At 39.4% G+C, this 15,939-nt stretch overlaps 2 protein-coding genes across 5 annotated transcripts in view; one reads left to right on the top strand and one right to left on the bottom strand.

Moving 5' to 3' along the window:
* Positions 1–15,939, top strand: part of CYFIP1 (cytoplasmic FMR1 interacting protein 1) — a 74,873-nt gene that overhangs the window by 49,474 nt on the left and 9,460 nt on the right. For all 4 annotated transcript variants that reach the window (XM_021546663.3, XM_021546665.3, XM_021546664.3 and 1 more), the window contains 2 exons: positions 7,828–7,971; positions 9,511–9,601. In XM_021546663.3, the coding sequence (XP_021402338.1) occupies positions 7,828–7,971; positions 9,511–9,601 (235 nt within the window). The remainder of the gene's footprint in view (positions 1–7,827; positions 7,972–9,510; positions 9,602–15,939) is intronic.
* On the bottom strand, positions 1,124–5,780 carry LOC110479391 (fibronectin type III domain-containing protein 9). Its single transcript, XM_021546672.3, has 2 exons — positions 5,368–5,780; positions 1,124–3,068 (listed from the first exon to the last, which is right to left on the bottom strand). The coding sequence occupies exon 2, from the start codon at positions 2,945–2,947 to the stop codon at positions 2,276–2,278; it is 672 nt and encodes a 223-aa protein (XP_021402347.2). The 5' UTR covers positions 2,948–3,068; positions 5,368–5,780; the 3' UTR covers positions 1,124–2,275.

Below are 15,939 nucleotides of genomic sequence, written 5' to 3' on the forward strand. Positions count from 1 at the left end.
CTGCATGAATTGCTCATTTGCAGCAGCTGCAAGATGGTCCATTGCTTGTGAGATGGTATAAATGTTTATCTTAGTAGCACACAGCAAACTCTGTGGGTGGCATGGTTTTATATTTAGAGAAGGTAAATCCCTTGGGAGGCACTACCATGGTAGCTCTTTGCCTTCTCAGTCAGATATAGGCATGTCTTTTGGTTATTTGTGTTTGTGTATAAATAACAAAATGCAGTAGGTGAATTGCCTCAAAACTGCTTTAAGCAGAACTGCTCCTTGTTCTTGGTGTGGTGTGTACATGTGTATTCAATATAATGTATGTCTATATATGTATTGGACTGCCTTAAAACCCACATAAAGAAACGGACATACAGGGAAATAAACAGGTCTCCAAGAGCCCAAAATATTGGCAGAGATTGACTGTGTGTCTCTTGGCTTCATCCCATTAATATTAAAATAATCTTTTCTTGATGAAAACCCAATCAGAGAAGTGTTAATGTTAATTTGATTACAAGATAATTTTAAAGCATTTTCTCTGTTCTCGCTACCCAGGCACCCCTTTATGGCACTAATCCTGTTGTGTTGGCTTCATGTAACACTGTCATTTGAAACAGCAGTGAACTGTTATTCTCACAGTTTTGAGACTGACGTGCAAGACAAAGAAAAACATGTCAGTTGAAGGAAGTGCTCTGCAGCAGGTGGAGAACACGTTATTGCTAACTTCACACAATAAAAATGCCTTTTGAAGTGTTTTCTGAAAGTCATACTCGCCCCCATTCAGCAAGTGTTCCGTGTGTCATGCTTATCCTACTCAAAAAAAAAAAAAAATGTAAAGAAAGATTCCTCACACTTATGCCAGCTTCTCCTTAGCACTCAGAGTCGGTGCATTTCACAAGTTGTGGGAATTGTTGTCAAAATAGAGTAGCTGAAAAGATCCACTACCTGCTGTGAAATATTCATGGGGAGCTCTCCTGCCAAAATTGTAACCCCCCTTAGCTGCCAGGACCGGTGGAGAGGGATGGCAGCTGCCCAGCCAGCAGCTCTCCAGCCTTCACTGGTGCAGCCGAGCTGTGTCAGAGAGAGAGCTGACTTCACACATACATTCCTACCCAGAGCAATTAAGTGTCTGCGATCACAGTGCACCTTTGGTTTTTTTAGGCATAATATACAGCAATACTAAGATTTATTATGTTTTTATGGAACACAAATGCACTTCAGAGGTTTTAAACAGGGTGACTTGTACATGTAAATCAGACAACACTTGTCACGTTGTGAGGGTGAGCAAATTTCTGTCCAAAGGACCTTGGCACTTTGCCATGAAGCTCAAGGCAGAGTGAGATGATCAGCAGGTTTTCTTGTTACAAAAATAAAATGCATTTTGGCATGTTTTTACTGTTTTGCCCCCCTTCATTACATAGAATGTACTGTGCAATTGGAAAGAAATTTGCAGCTGATTAACACATGTTATCATTAAAACTGAAAGGGAAAGAGAAAAGGAAGGACCAGGAGCTGCATCTCTGAATTCCATTTCTCTGCAGGGAGTCTCTGGCCCATGGAGCAGAAGGTAGCTTGAGGTGGGAGCAGAAGAGTGAAAAATAACCCAGGATATATCCTTAATTAGACACATCCTTACAAAGTCACTATCTTGCATGTATTAGACTGAGGGAAAATAAGACAGATGGGAGGATACAATTAATTACATTCTTACATTCTATGACTGACCTCAGTGCACATGGGAGGAGTGGACAACACCATGGGCAGTGAATTGTGTTGTCTAAGTATAGTACTGCTTGTAGTGTGTGTTTTGGGAAGCAGCTGGGATTGTCAGGGTAAAACTCACACTGGCAAACCAGTGCACTCTGTGTGTATGTTCCAGTTGCCTATAGTGTAGCAGTCTGGGTTGCCATCTGAAAACTCCTACTCAGTTTTATTCATGCTAGTTAACAAAAATTATTTTGGTCACTTTTGGTTACTTTTTATATTTGTTTGCTGTTTTAGGCTAAATAAAAGCAATGAAAAAAATCCCCTTAGACTATAAACCAATTACTTGCTACATGCTTCATTTTTAAATAACGGAGGGTGTCTGAAGTGCTCACTTCTTGGGCATGTGGACCTTTGCATACTGTTTGCAGGCTCTTGGAAAGGGTGTGATATCAGATGTACATCCAGGAGTGCTGCAGCGAGCAGTTGGAGCTCCTTGTTGTGAGCACCAACAGTGCATGTGATGCATTTGAAGTAGCTGGGTACCTTACGTAGCAAAAATCTTCTCCTGGACAAAACATTTCTATTTTATAGCAGAGCAATGTCCCGTTACTGGGACACGCTCCTGACTTTTAGAAGATGGCACAATGGGCTCATTGCACACTGAGGGATTCTCTATGATTGTGGCCAGCTGGATGCCACCTGGATGCTTTTCCTCAGCATCCTGTGTGTGCTGGCTCTGCCTGCTGAGCTCATCTGAGGCGTGCGCCGCGCTTTTGGTCCATGGCTCCTCATGCTCTTGTTTGGAGGTCCTGTTGCGCTCTTGCGAGCGCTCGTGTCTCCTGCGGCACAGCAGGTGCAGGCAGCCGTAGAGCAGGACTGCGGCGATGGTGAGGAGCAGGACGCTGCTGGTGAGCCAGATGCCCAGCGCCAGCTCTTTCTTGGTGCTGCTCGCCGAGGCTGGGTCTCGTTCCAGTGTGTTAAAAACTCTGCACTGGTCGCTGGAGGGGTTTGCGGACTGGCAGGTCACGCACATGATGTATGTTGTGAGGGGAGTCAGGTTTTCGACAACAAAGGAGGAGCGAGTGGTGGGCACCCTCTCTTCCCTCTGAAAGCTCTTTCTGGAGTAGCTGGACAGCATGCTGTTCCAGTTAGGGTGGTACATGATGCTGTAAAAGCTGTCGACACAACTGGCCATTTTTGGCCAAATTACCATTGCTGTGTTTCCTGTGATGTTTTGGATGGTTATTCCCATCAGGATGTTGCTTGGGAGGTTTTTTCCCCTCTCTTGATGCTGATCTCCCTGTGGAAAGGGAAGATGTTCTTTGGAGAAGCTGCAGCACCAAGGATGTTGTTTGGATCTTAATCGTAGTGCTCTGTAATGTAGGAATGGAGTTTGTTAGGAAGGTATGCTCTCATCTTTGGCACTGCAGTGTAAAAATGGGAATGAAAGTTCATAAAGTCTGGGGTGTTTTAAAATGTGTATTTCTCTTCCAAGTGAAAGGGTAAAGATAAACTTAGAGAAATTTAACCAGAGCTGCTGCCTGTACAAGTGACCAGTTGTATCTTGAGAGATGGAGAATTTACAATTGGGGAATCACTCCCTTTCACATTTTTTTCCCAGGTGATTGTAAAAAAAATGCAGCAGGTGTTTTTTTCTCTAGTCTGTGTATCTTGTATTTTATGTTAAGTGGGAAGAGGGGTTAGCAGGAGTGGATATAGAAGAATAAGTGCCTCTACCATCCACAAGTCTTTAGTTTTGCCAGTCACAATCAGTTGAAGAACAAAAGAGTATGTGGAAACCTGACCACGTATTATTTTGTCTCCGATATCTTATGTTAGTTTCTTATTTACAAGTTCACATAGGAACAGCTTCCCTATGAAGACAAGCTGAGAGACCTGGGGCTGTTCAGCCTGGAGAAGAGAAGGCTCCAGGGAGATCTTACAGCATCTTCTGGTGTCTAGATACAGCAATACAGCTGGAGAGGGGCTTTTTATGTTGGCAGATATTGATAGGACAAAGAGAAATGGCTTTAAGCTTAAATAGGGTATATTTAAATTAGATATTACAAAGAAATTCTTTGCTGTGAGAGCAGTGAGGCACTGGAATGGGTTGCCCAGACAAGCTGTGGAAGGTGTCCCTGCCTGTGGCAGGGGTGTTGGAACTAGGTGATCTTTAAGGTCCCTTCCAAGCCAGACTGTTCTATGATTATGTGATACTCTCTGTTTTGCTGGTAAATTGCACATCTGTAGCCACTGCAGCTACACTGCAGCAGTGGCTGTGAACACTGCTGGTATCAGTATCACAATATTTAGTCTTGATGCTGGTCAGCCTCTTGGAAAAGCTTTGTCAAGCTTAGTGAAACACAGCTTTCACTATGTTTTACCTTTTGGATAAATAGTGGGGATTTTAAAGAAATTACTCTCTGCTCTCTGCTGTTTTAAGTAATTTTATGTAATCCCATAGTCTGTCTGCCCTGAATTTATACTCCTCCTCGCCCTCAATTCAAATTAGAAAATCTGCCAGTATTTTGAGATTCTCAGCATATGTAACCACTGTGAATAGTGAAAGGAAAACATCTCTTTTCTGCAATTTCTCTAAACACATCTATTAAAAAATATATAATAACAACCAGTGGATATTTTCATTTGTTTGGCTTGGGTTTTATTCTTTTACTGTCGTGATGGTAACTTTTGAAAAAGAGCTTACCTCAGCAATTTAATCTGATCCCTTAGTTTGATTGTCAGTTTCCAGTGGCACTCATGGAAGTTTTTTACACTTTGATAGTTTCTCTTTTTTTTTTTTTTTTTATGGCTATAAATGCCCATGACAGTAACACTGTATTTCATTGTTTATGACTTTGTTGTGAAAAATAAATCAAATATACTTTTTTAAGATCAAGTTTAAAATGTTACATTTCCTTGCTAAATAACAATTAATTATTAAAAATTCTTCTGAGGAAGAAAGATTGTGAGATTTGCTCATAACATATTTTGAAATTTTTCTGTAATACAAGTATTTTGTACTAGATAGGAGGCTTGGAAAATGTATATTTTATAAGATATTTTTAATGGGATTTAGATAGTGACATTACATTAATAGTAAGAATTCTGTGCCTGTTTATGTATGAGAATTGTTGCTCAAGGGTTTTGGATTCTACTTACTGGGAAGTGGGAAGAAAAATATGTATGTTTATTTTCATGACAGTGTAAAACCATGGATATGACTGATCTGGGTAGATGCTGCTTTTCTAGTTCTGTGGTAAAGGCACCCTTTCTAATACAGCAACAATATAAAGGAACTGAGTTTGCTATCAGATGAACTTACCAAACAGACACATTTTGGCATCTACCCAGCTACTGCAGATATTATAATAGGGTGCATTAGTGAGATCAGAGTTATACTTCCTCAGTTACCTTATGTTTAACTGGTAGATCCCTATTACTTAAAATTATAATCTATTTTTTAGAACACTTTTTAACATAGCCTAGGAATGATTAATTTCAACAGTTTAATCCTCCTAGCATTTTGTAAGTAGAACAAACTGTAATTAAATAACAATAACACATTTCTATTGTTACAAACCATCAGTTATTAGAAAACACACAATTACTGACATGTAAATGTTTGGAGAAGCCATCTGATGTTTTATGGATCATAAAGTCAGTACTTACCGTCGCTCCCTGATGGAAATTCCAGAACAGAATTGCTTTATGGTGATGCTGCTGTGAAATGTTGCAAGCACCAAATTTTTTGTATCCCTTTCTACATGAATTATTTCCTGACTGATCTCTGTTTGCCAGTTTGCTCTTTCTTCTCCTCAGAATCTCTGGATTGAATTCTCATTGCTTGGTGATTTCAGTTTTTTTCTCTGATGCTGCTGGTGGCATGATTTCTTTGTCTCTTCCACTTAAATTCCTGCAAGAGCACATCTTGTCTAAAGATGCTGTTGCCTTGCTTTTCAAAGACCACACACAGGAGAAGAAAATAGTGTCTTTTCCCCCCTCTCTTGCTTTCCTCTCCTCCCCTTGACAGTATGCTGCCTGAGCATCCCTGTTATATACTCTTGTGTGTGGACCAGTGATGCTGTGAGTGATTAATGTTAGCACTTTGATGACATCAGCAACTAACAACTCTTTCTTTTTTTTTTTTTTAATTTAAGTAGGGGAGGGAGCAAGTATAGCTTAAAAAATAATGAACAGCAACTTCCCCTCCCTCCCTTTCCACCTCCACTCCCCTCTAGTTAATGGCTTCTTCCCTAAGGATTTTATGCCTTTGTGTCTCACTGGGGGGGAAGTGGTGTTGGAGTGTAATGTTTTTTAAATTCCTTGTTGCAGTTTAGAAAGATCCACTAATCCAATGTTTACAGGTGGACTGTGAATTTTAGGTACTTCCCCGTGAGGTTTACATGTAGGGTATATTTTTAGATTGGCTGGCTTCTTATTGTTAGGTAGTGACAAATGTTTTAAATACCAAAATCATGTTTTTAGGACTTGCTTTTCTATGACAAATTCCTGCTGTGTGAAGAGACGTTCCTTCCCCTTAACCTTATGGCAGTAAAAGACCTTAACCCACTAAAATAAAATTCTCCATGTGCAGTAGCTGAAATAGATAGTTCTGACAGGTTTGTTGTAGGAGAGCTACCTAACTGGAAACATCAAAACCAAAAAACGAAATCTCATCTCTTAGGGGCAGTTGTGTAAGTCCTTAGTTTATCAGAATATTCATCTGCACATATGTTCTTAAGGTTTTACCAGTTCTCTCTGCTGTCTTTGGCCCAGACCTCATTTTTGTATGTGGAGAGCTATGGAAATGCACAGGTGGTACTAGTGGGACGCAGCTTTAGGCTGTCCCCTGGTGGGACACATTTGGAGTTTGGCCTTTTAGTCAGCTCTGATGTAACAGCAGGACTGTGTTATATACTAGGATTCTAATAGTTATCCAAGTGTCTATTTCAGTTTGCATCTAGAATTTTTATATTTCTAAGACCTCAGTTGGAAACTGGTGTTTATATAGAGACATGCAACATAAATAAAAATGTGCATATTCTATTCTGATTGCTTCAAGAGATGATTTTTAAGTCCTTTATAAGAATAAAATCCTTCAAGAGCTCGGTAGAGTTTTCTGAATTGATTTCCAATTAGCTTAATGCTGTGTGTTTACAGTATCTGGTGTTGACTTGCATGGGTAGTTAGGGCAGGATCTGGATTGAAGAGAATGTTCTTCATGGAAAATCTTCTGTTACAATTGTGTGTGAAGTTGAAAGTTTAACAGTATGCTGTTTAGAGAGAATGAAATTTCGAAAAAACTGAAGGAAACACACTAAGAAAGGTGGCCAAGATTCCTGCTAAAATTATATTTCAGGTTATTAGGAGAACAACCCACTTGCAGAAACGGAGGATGCTAAGTTAGTCAACCCCGCCTAATCTGCACCTTCAGCAAGCAGTTCCTAAATCCTCACATCACATCAGTCTGTACAGCTGTGTTCACTTTCATGGAAGTAAACGTGACTGTGGCAAAGCACCTGGTCCTATTTATACAAATCTTTTTTTCCAAATAATTTCTATGAGGTTATATCCAGACTTAAATTTGCTTTGATCTTGTGTACAGCAAAGGGGTTTGAAAAGGAAAGATCCTTATTAATTAATTAGAGAGGGATTTTTTTTTGTAGTTGAGTACTCAGAGACTTAAAACACCTATTATGAACAGAAAATGGAGGTAATTTCTTTCAAGATGTTTTGCGCATGAAATGGAAGATAAAGGAATAGAAGCTGTGCTTTAAATTCAGGGATATGGACATGGCATTGACTACTTTTACCTTTTTATGCTTGTGTAAATAGAAAAGTACAAAAGAGAAAGTGTTTGTGGCTTTATAAATGATAAATGGAAGATGTCTGCTTGAAAAAAAAAGTGCTTACAAATTTGTCTTGCTGATAGAGAGATTTTTGTTGATGTTCCTGCCTGAAGAGAAACTGCCGAAAGAGAAACTGTATAGTTAAACCTCTTTGAAAGACAGTGAGATACAAAGTTTTTATTTCAGTTTTAATATACTTTAAAGTTATATTCAAATTACATTATTATTGAGCTACAGGCAGACAAAATTTTCATTAATCATATCTGTTTTCTTGTTTTAGGCATTGAATTTGGCATATTCCAGCATTTACAGCAACTACAGGAATTTTGTTGGTCCCCCTCACTTTAAAGTCATCTGTAGACTTCTTGGATATCAAGGCATTGCTGTGGTCATGGAGGAATTGCTGAAAGTTGTCAAGAGCCTGGTATGCTAATTGTCTTTATTCTTCTGCTAGTCCACATGGTTTCTTATAGGAAATGTCTCAGGAAAAACAAAGTGAAATTGAGATCCTGGAAAAAATAATTAAAATAACTTCCATTGAAATTTGATATAAGCTGTGCTTGACAGTACTCAATGTCTTGTGTGAGCAATAGAAAGAAGTGCTTTGGTGCCCTGAGCAGTGTTTTGAAAATTTGGATTCTTCATTGGAGATTCATGCAATTTGTGCCCTGAGCTGTTAGGGCCTAGGTAGGCCCTGGAAATGTATGAGTATTTTAAATTAGTTTATTTCAACTTAAAGACAATACTGTACATTCACTTTTTTTTACTGTTCATTCACATTTTTTGAGAACAGCTGTAGTGTGCTTTTCTGCCTGCCACTTAACTTCAGGGCTCTCATTAATGACATCACTCCTTAACAACAGGAGTTTAACCTCTGTGCTTGATTAGCAATGCTGCTCAGGCCAGTTTTGAAGACATTATCCACACAGCCTGGGTATCCTGTATTGGAAAGGGCCTTCTTTATAACTGGGAGGAGGCTGAGGTGCTGGCTGTTTGCTATACTATTAGAATCTATATATACAGCCATAGTGCACTGAGGTTAATTTAAGCCAAAGAAATTATATTTTCCTCCCTGTTGCTTGTAGGAGCATGCTGCCAAAATAATCCAACTGTACCAAGGAAAGCCGTGGTGTTTGTAATCGTACTTCAGGCACTTGACACATTTGGCAGTTTGTTTACAGTAATTCCCACAATGTTCTAAGTACATTTTTGATGTTCTAGAAAAGCTAAATCCTACTTGAAAAATGCTGTAATTTAGTCTTCAGAGATAGAGGAAAACACTTCTGTTTTTCAGGGTTTGAGTGTCAAGTATTGGTTTGCTGTGTTTTATGAGAGGGAATTTTTTATAACTTAGTGGTAAATTGTCTCAATTCATTAAAGGTGGCATTGAACACTTGGTCACTTATAAAGAAGATTAAAAGGCCTGGGGAGGGTATCCTGCTAATGCCTGATGCGGCTGCTCAGATGTAGGGGAACAGATAAGGGAGAGGTGTCTAGTGGTAAGAAGACAGGCTGACTGCAGGCTGGGACTATCTCAACTGGTATTGCCCAGAAGAACTAGCTTGGGCTGTTGCAGCCAGTCCTAATCACAAGGGCTTTTTTCATGTTGCTTTTGAATACATTCAGATGCTTTTTGAATGGTTTTGAAAACATTCAAATGCAACTTTTTAACCAAAACCCTAAAAGTTAGTTAGACAGTAAAGAGTCTGTAAGAGAAAAACATATTTTCCTTTATTACCTTCCTGGCCTTAGCTGTTGTGCCATTCTTCTTGTACAAAGATGGTTAATGCCATATGAAGTCTTTAAATTTGAAAAAGTTGCCTTTTTAAAGATGATGACTGGCAGAATTAAATGCAAGATTTTTTAGAGCTGCTTCAGTTCATGTATAGTTTGAATGCAGTTTGTTTTAAAGTTTCATAGTTCAACAGCACTGACATGTTTACATACATCTGTTTTCTCTTAGTTACAAGGGACCATTCTTCAGTATGTCAAGACCCTAATGGAAGTGATGCCTAAGATTTGTAGGTTACCAAGACATGAGTATGGTTCTCCAGGTTAGTTTGTGTTTGATGTTACCTTAGCAGCCTTAATAAGATGATACTAACCACTATCTTCTGAATCTTTTATATCTGTTTTTCCCTCCCTCCTTTTTTTCCTGATAATCAGATTTTAGCCTGGCTTTGCTTTTGTATTTTTTTTCCCATCAAAAGAATCATTGAATGCTATGCTTTCTGAAAGTTTTAAGAATTCTGTATGTAGGAAAAAAGGATGACAATCTGTATACACACAGTTTATGACATAATTGATCTTGAGCTGGGATGTCCACAATAGTTTCTGTTTCTTGCCTTTCTCATAAGCGTGCTGAGCTTTTACCTCAGCAAGTTAGCCTCTCACATTTTTTCTGTTTAAATGTCTAATTTAGATAACCCGGTTCTCTAGAACAGCCTCTTTTCTCTTTTCCTTTGCCCTCACCAAATGCAAGATAAAAGGAGTGATACTGGGAGGTAAACTGGTCCTGCCAGAATAGTTGTGGCTTGTGTGGGGTGCATCTTAGCCTCTCAACAGGAGGTGTGACAGTTGCAGAAGAAGAAATGGCATTGAAAGCTGCTTGCCACTATGGAAAAATAATTGGCTAATTAGTATTTATCACATTGTTCACTGAAATTCTGAATCTGCTTTCCCCTTCAAAATATTCCTCCTTCACAACTTCTAATTAACACAAATTAGTCCTTCCATGTGCCACCCACCTCCTGAGTTTATTTTTCCAGAGTCACTTAGTTTTATTAAATGCCACTCTGGAATGAGGTTGGGTTTTTTCTGCTTCCCACAGCTTGCTTGACGTTCATTACCAATGTTAAACGAAATTGAGGTCTTACTAAGTGTTTCCTTCCTGTTTTTCTCCCTGGAGCATAGAAATGGATGAATCATGGTAGTTAGGAGTATAAAAATAATCTCTCTGAGGCTTTTAGCCATTCATTAAGGTCTGACCGCAAAAGCAGTAGGTATTCTCAAATAGAGATAATGCATCACCAAGATCTGTGATGCTACAGGTGACATTAGGAAGCTTGCCAGAAATTCTCACCTGTAAGGGCTAAATATTTGGCAGGAGATGCCCAGGGATTTTAGGAGAAAACTTTCTCTTAAGGTTGAAAGACAATCCATCCTACAGGAAAGGAAGAGCTTTACTGGTGCAAGGGTAATGAACTACTTTGACCTCATATTTACTATTCCAAAAGAAATGCCATTTGTTTAGATGCCTACTGTACCAAGAGATCAAAGCAACTCTTGGTTTTACTATGGAATATCATACTTAGTTTTAGAATTGGACTGGCTCTCAAAACCCTGCCTCATTCTCTGCTCCTTTACTGCCAATGTTCCTGTCAGGTTTTGTCTTAACACATACAGTTTTCCTGTTCTGAACTATTTCTAGCAGAGGACACATAATAACCCCCTGGAGAGTCTCTTCCAAGAAATGCTGACAGCCTTTATAGCACAGTTATGCTGTCTCTCCCTTTCCTTTCCAAGTTGCCAGACAGAAAAGGCTTGTGGAAGATCAGGACACCTCCATTGCTGTCTCACATCAGGGAGAAACTGCCCTGTGCTCCCTGACACCTCCACACCATGGAGCTGTCTGCCCTTGGAACAGCACTGGCTGATGAAGGAAAACATTCTCTGTGATGAGGATGTGCTGCAGATTTTAGCCTTCACTGGGATAGGAACTGCCAGGCTGTAGAAGGGCAGGCTCAAAGCATGCTCCCTTTTGAGTCACTGTCCTCTCATTTCTGTGCTAAATTCTCCGCTTTAGCAGTCTTTGCCACACCTTGTTTGTGTTTTGTCACAGAAAATGCAAGCCAATACACACCAACTGTTGTCTGTTCCCTCCTCTGCCTCCAAAAGCTTCCTCAGAAGTTGTTAGTTGTAGTAAGCCTGAGTGCTGTGGGGTATGTCTGTGTGCTGCTTTTATTCTTTCATAACAAATAATTTAATAACTTCTTTATAAGTGGCACAACTGATATATATAGACCAAAAGCGTGATAACAGACTTTAGATGAAGTATGTAGATTCTCATCTATCTTGATTCAACATGCATTTATTAATTCAGAATTAATTTCCTGAGTCTATTCTCCATGGATTTAAGCACACTCAGTTAGTAAGCCTCTAGCTCTTTCATGCACTTTAGACTTTTCAATTGGAGAGTTTTTTTGGACTCTGCTGATTGCAATTCCTTGGCCCCTTCATAATCAGCCTTCTAGACTTGTGGATTTCTAAATGGTGATTTATTGCTGCTAAAAGGAGCAGGGTACAGACAGTGGTATCAGAGTTGTTCAGGACTCCTCTTTGCCAATGGGTTTGTTTCCATAGGAACAGTCTAAAGCAGTGGGGAACTTGTTCATCTTGTAGTCATAAAAATATTTGTCTAAAAATACATTAAGCATAAGGATTTTAAAAGGGACCTTTTAAAGGAATATTTGCCTTGTAAGAGTTTAAGCTTGAAATTTCATCTTAGAGGTAACATTTGCTTCTGCTATTTTTTGAACATTTCTGCTTTTAAGGAATTGAGTATCCTGCCACTCTGAAGTGTCATTGAATACCATGAAGAAAAGTAGTTTGTCAGCTCTGCTGTGAGATGAGGCTCTTGTCATTGGTATACCACCCCTCCAAAACAAACTTTTTAAAATATCAAGGACCTTAGCAAGATACAAACTTCATGAGAAAGTAGCCAATTTGTGTATTTTTTCCTAAGTGTAACATTTCCATGTTTCTTCTTTAAAAAAAAAACGCCGCATAACAAAGTCAAACCAAAGAAACAGAAAACTCAAAGCTGGTTCAGGACAAAGCACTTGTTATTCTAGGCCATGACCTCTTGAAATCCCACAATTTGGCATGGCATTTTGGGGAATTCCTCCAAAGCCGTGTGCCCCACTGGCTGCTGTGTTCCCATCTCTCCCTGGGCTGATTGTGCTGCTGGCAACAGTGTGGGAACTATTTCTGCACATCAGTCTGGCAAAAAAAAGAGTCTTCCACCTCTTCTTTTTCTGGAATATTTCAGGTCAGAGTCTAATAGGAACTGCAGCAAGCCTGGTCTGGGAAACGTGGGGAAGGGCATCAGTGGCTGGAGGCTGTGAGGGAAGCATCACTTGGGGCATAGCAGAAGGGTTTGTAATTCTACATGTTATCCCAGGTTTTTGATCAACCTCAGATAAGGAGGAGAAAAGTTCAGGTAAGGGCACAATGGCTTAACTCCACATTGGATAGAGGAAATGTATTCATAGGTCTTCCTGAAACCTGCCCAGTGGAGACAGACTGTTGGAAAGATTTTAAAGGAAAGCCAGATCACCTTGATGATTTTAAGAGGGTGGTAAGAATTCATTAGATATGCAGAAAAATTGAATATTCCTTTCTAGCAAAATGAACACAGTACACAGGCTCCATGGTCATAAGTCCTGGATACATGTATATGCTTAAACCTGATGAATATTTCCATTGAAGGGAATGAATGGCAGCACTGTTGATATGCAGAGTTAATGATGCCTCTTGTAAGCCAAAGAAGTATTTGGATGCAGCATTTGAAGGTCTCTGTGAAAGTGAACATAAATTAAAGGTGATTATAGCACCCAGTTTCTTGGGAGCAGCTGTGCTATTGCAGATTAGTAGATTTTATTTGATAATAGTCAAGTCAGTTCTTTGCAGAAAATAACTCAAAACACAGCTAGACCAAGAATTATAATCAAGGTCCAGTTTGTAGTCAGAAATTCAGTTCTATAATTAATACCTCATTTTTGTCCTAATCTTTAGCTACCAGAATTGTTACAAGCTCTGGAACAAGCTCTGTTTGATTTCAGTCTGTAGGTGTGAATTGAGAAATGAAAGGTGACCAAAGTGAAGGAATCCAACCAGCTTTGAGTTGGTGTTGATTTTCTCTGACTTCCTAAATTAATCAGTGTACAGACTGCACAGCTGAAACTTGGCATCTGCTGTTTGAGTGCTGGTGAGATAGGATTTTGGAAGCAGAGAGGGAACCTAATCCTTTACTAATCTCCTGTACTTTACTGATCTATTCTATATCAACAGTCTTTGCTTCTGTTGAGCTCTGTGCAAATCAGAAACTGGGATTATATAATCAATTATTATGACACCTAATGTTGTCCCATCTGCAGGAATAGAGGGATTTAATTAAAACTGCTTTCTTGGAGAGGGGGAGCAAAAAAACCTTGATTCATTTACCTTGCAAAGTTCTCTGTATATATAACTAATTCAGTAACTTATGAATTCCACCCACAAACAGAATTAGAGGAAGAAGGAAGGTTGCAAGCAATTAAGTGAAATTAACTTTCCTAAGACACTTATTCTTTTTCCAGGGCTTTAGTAGGCATGCATAATCTTTCATAAAAATACACTTCTGTGTAATGTGCACAGAGTGTAATTTGGAATGGCATTGCTCAAACATTAGTGAAAACATGATTTATTTCTGCCACAGGACTCCACTGGGGAGCAGATTGGTCTTTCATAAGAAATTGCCTGTGTAGCTCTGTAAACATTATTTTGTTTTGCTGGTAAATCAAGCTCTTGATCTAAAGGGAAGAAGTACACTAATGATGGCAGCATTTGGAGCATCTGCATGCTAAATACTGGCTGTCAGATTTTCAAAATAATATCACAATTTGTTCATGAATGTGTGTGGGTGTGCATATTTGTATATCTGTATATGGAGACTGGGACTTAGAGTGAAGAAATAAGGAACTTTGTTAAGAACTTTGAGAGGAGCTCTGTCACCTGGAGTGACTGTAAAAGACAGTTAGTAATTTTTATGGTATGAACCTCAAGCCTCTTTGACTTTTACTGTTCTGCTGCTTTTGAGTGGACTTAATGTCTCATTTTTGTTTCAGTCACACTTTCAATATGAATCTCTTGTTTCTCGCCACAGTTCTCTGTGCTGCTTGTGGTTTCTCTCTGTGCCATCCTGCTCCTTCATATTTGCTTCAGGTGACATGGGTTATTCTCAGGATTTCACTGACCGTGAAAAAATATTTCTTACCTTTCCAGATGTCAGTCTTTTTTCCTGAAACTCCCCACAAAATCCACAGGTTGGGTAGGAGATTGAATGGAATCTGAAAACCCTACTCTTTGCGATCCCTGTCATGACCAATGGTTGTTTCCATGTTGCAGCAGCAGAATCTTCCTTGCTGTTCTGCTCAGCTTCTGTTTCTCACCAAGCTGCTCCCCACCTACCACACAAGCTAAAGGGAAGAGCATGTCCATGGCCACGCATGTCACCAATATCCTGTTTGCTTGGATAGTGCTTTCTCTCCATGGTGACCCTTTGGAGAAGTCCACAGTTCCTTGTGGTGTTTCACGGAGTCTTCCAGGCCTTCTGATGGTTCACCATCAATCTCTGTGTATGTGACACAGATCATAAGACCAGAAACATGAGTAGATGTTCTAGTTTGATTTCCTCCATGGCACAGACTTAAATCCAGGATAATACATCAGACATTTGTTTGCAGAAAGTCTTGGAATGAGGAAAGTATTTGACTTCTTGCAGTTCATCCTTAGAAAACCTTTCTTTCTAGATGTGGAAATCCTTTCATCAACAAACACAAAAGAAAAACTAGGGTGTGTAACTAAAACACACTGGAAGTTTGTGATAAAGCTGATTTCAGTTCCCCTAACTTTGCATTTTCTTTCTAGCATCAAAAACTTTTTTGGGAAAAATTTTCAACCTTTTCAGTCTGATCTTTAAAACAGGAGTCCTGGTATTCAGCACTGCAGCATCCTATTGCCATGGTGGGCAGGTCTGTTTAAATGACAAACACAAGTATTCACTGCTCCTCACACACCTGGGGATTGTGACTGGCTGCTAGCCTGCAGTGCTCAGTGAGCACGGACAGCCATTCCCACAGCTTTTCCATTCCACAGTCCCTGCATTGTGGGGAGGTGGGAATTGGTGATGTGCTGGCATTGTTTGCTCTTTAGCTAGTTGTAAATGTGTTACTTTGGAAGAAATTAAGCTCAGCAAGCACTCACTTTGTCTGACCTTTCTCCATCAGTTTTTCAGTTCTGTTTTTCTCTGAAGTCACCAAAGTACTAAAGTTAGGTCTGAAATTCATCTCCATGTGGAAGCACTCATTTACTGTTAATTTTCTATTGACAAACAGTTCTTTGAGATGTTAACAGAGCCAGATGTGCATCCTATGATCATACACTTTACAGATGTTTTGTGTTACTAATTTTAATGATATGAGGCTTTCTGTAGAAGTATGTGGGTTACCTACGTAATTCTTTCCTTCACTGTATGTTTTCAGTTTCCTTTGTGTCAAGTTTTGAGTGGGTCTTCAAAGAGACAAGAGCAGCTTTGGCTGCTGTAAAGTTGTTTTTGCATGAATACCTAAGT

This window comes from Lonchura striata, chromosome 2 (genome assembly GCF_046129695.1).
Source record: "Lonchura striata isolate bLonStr1 chromosome 2, bLonStr1.mat, whole genome shotgun sequence".
Lineage (NCBI taxonomy): Eukaryota > Metazoa > Chordata > Aves > Passeriformes > Estrildidae > Lonchura > Lonchura striata.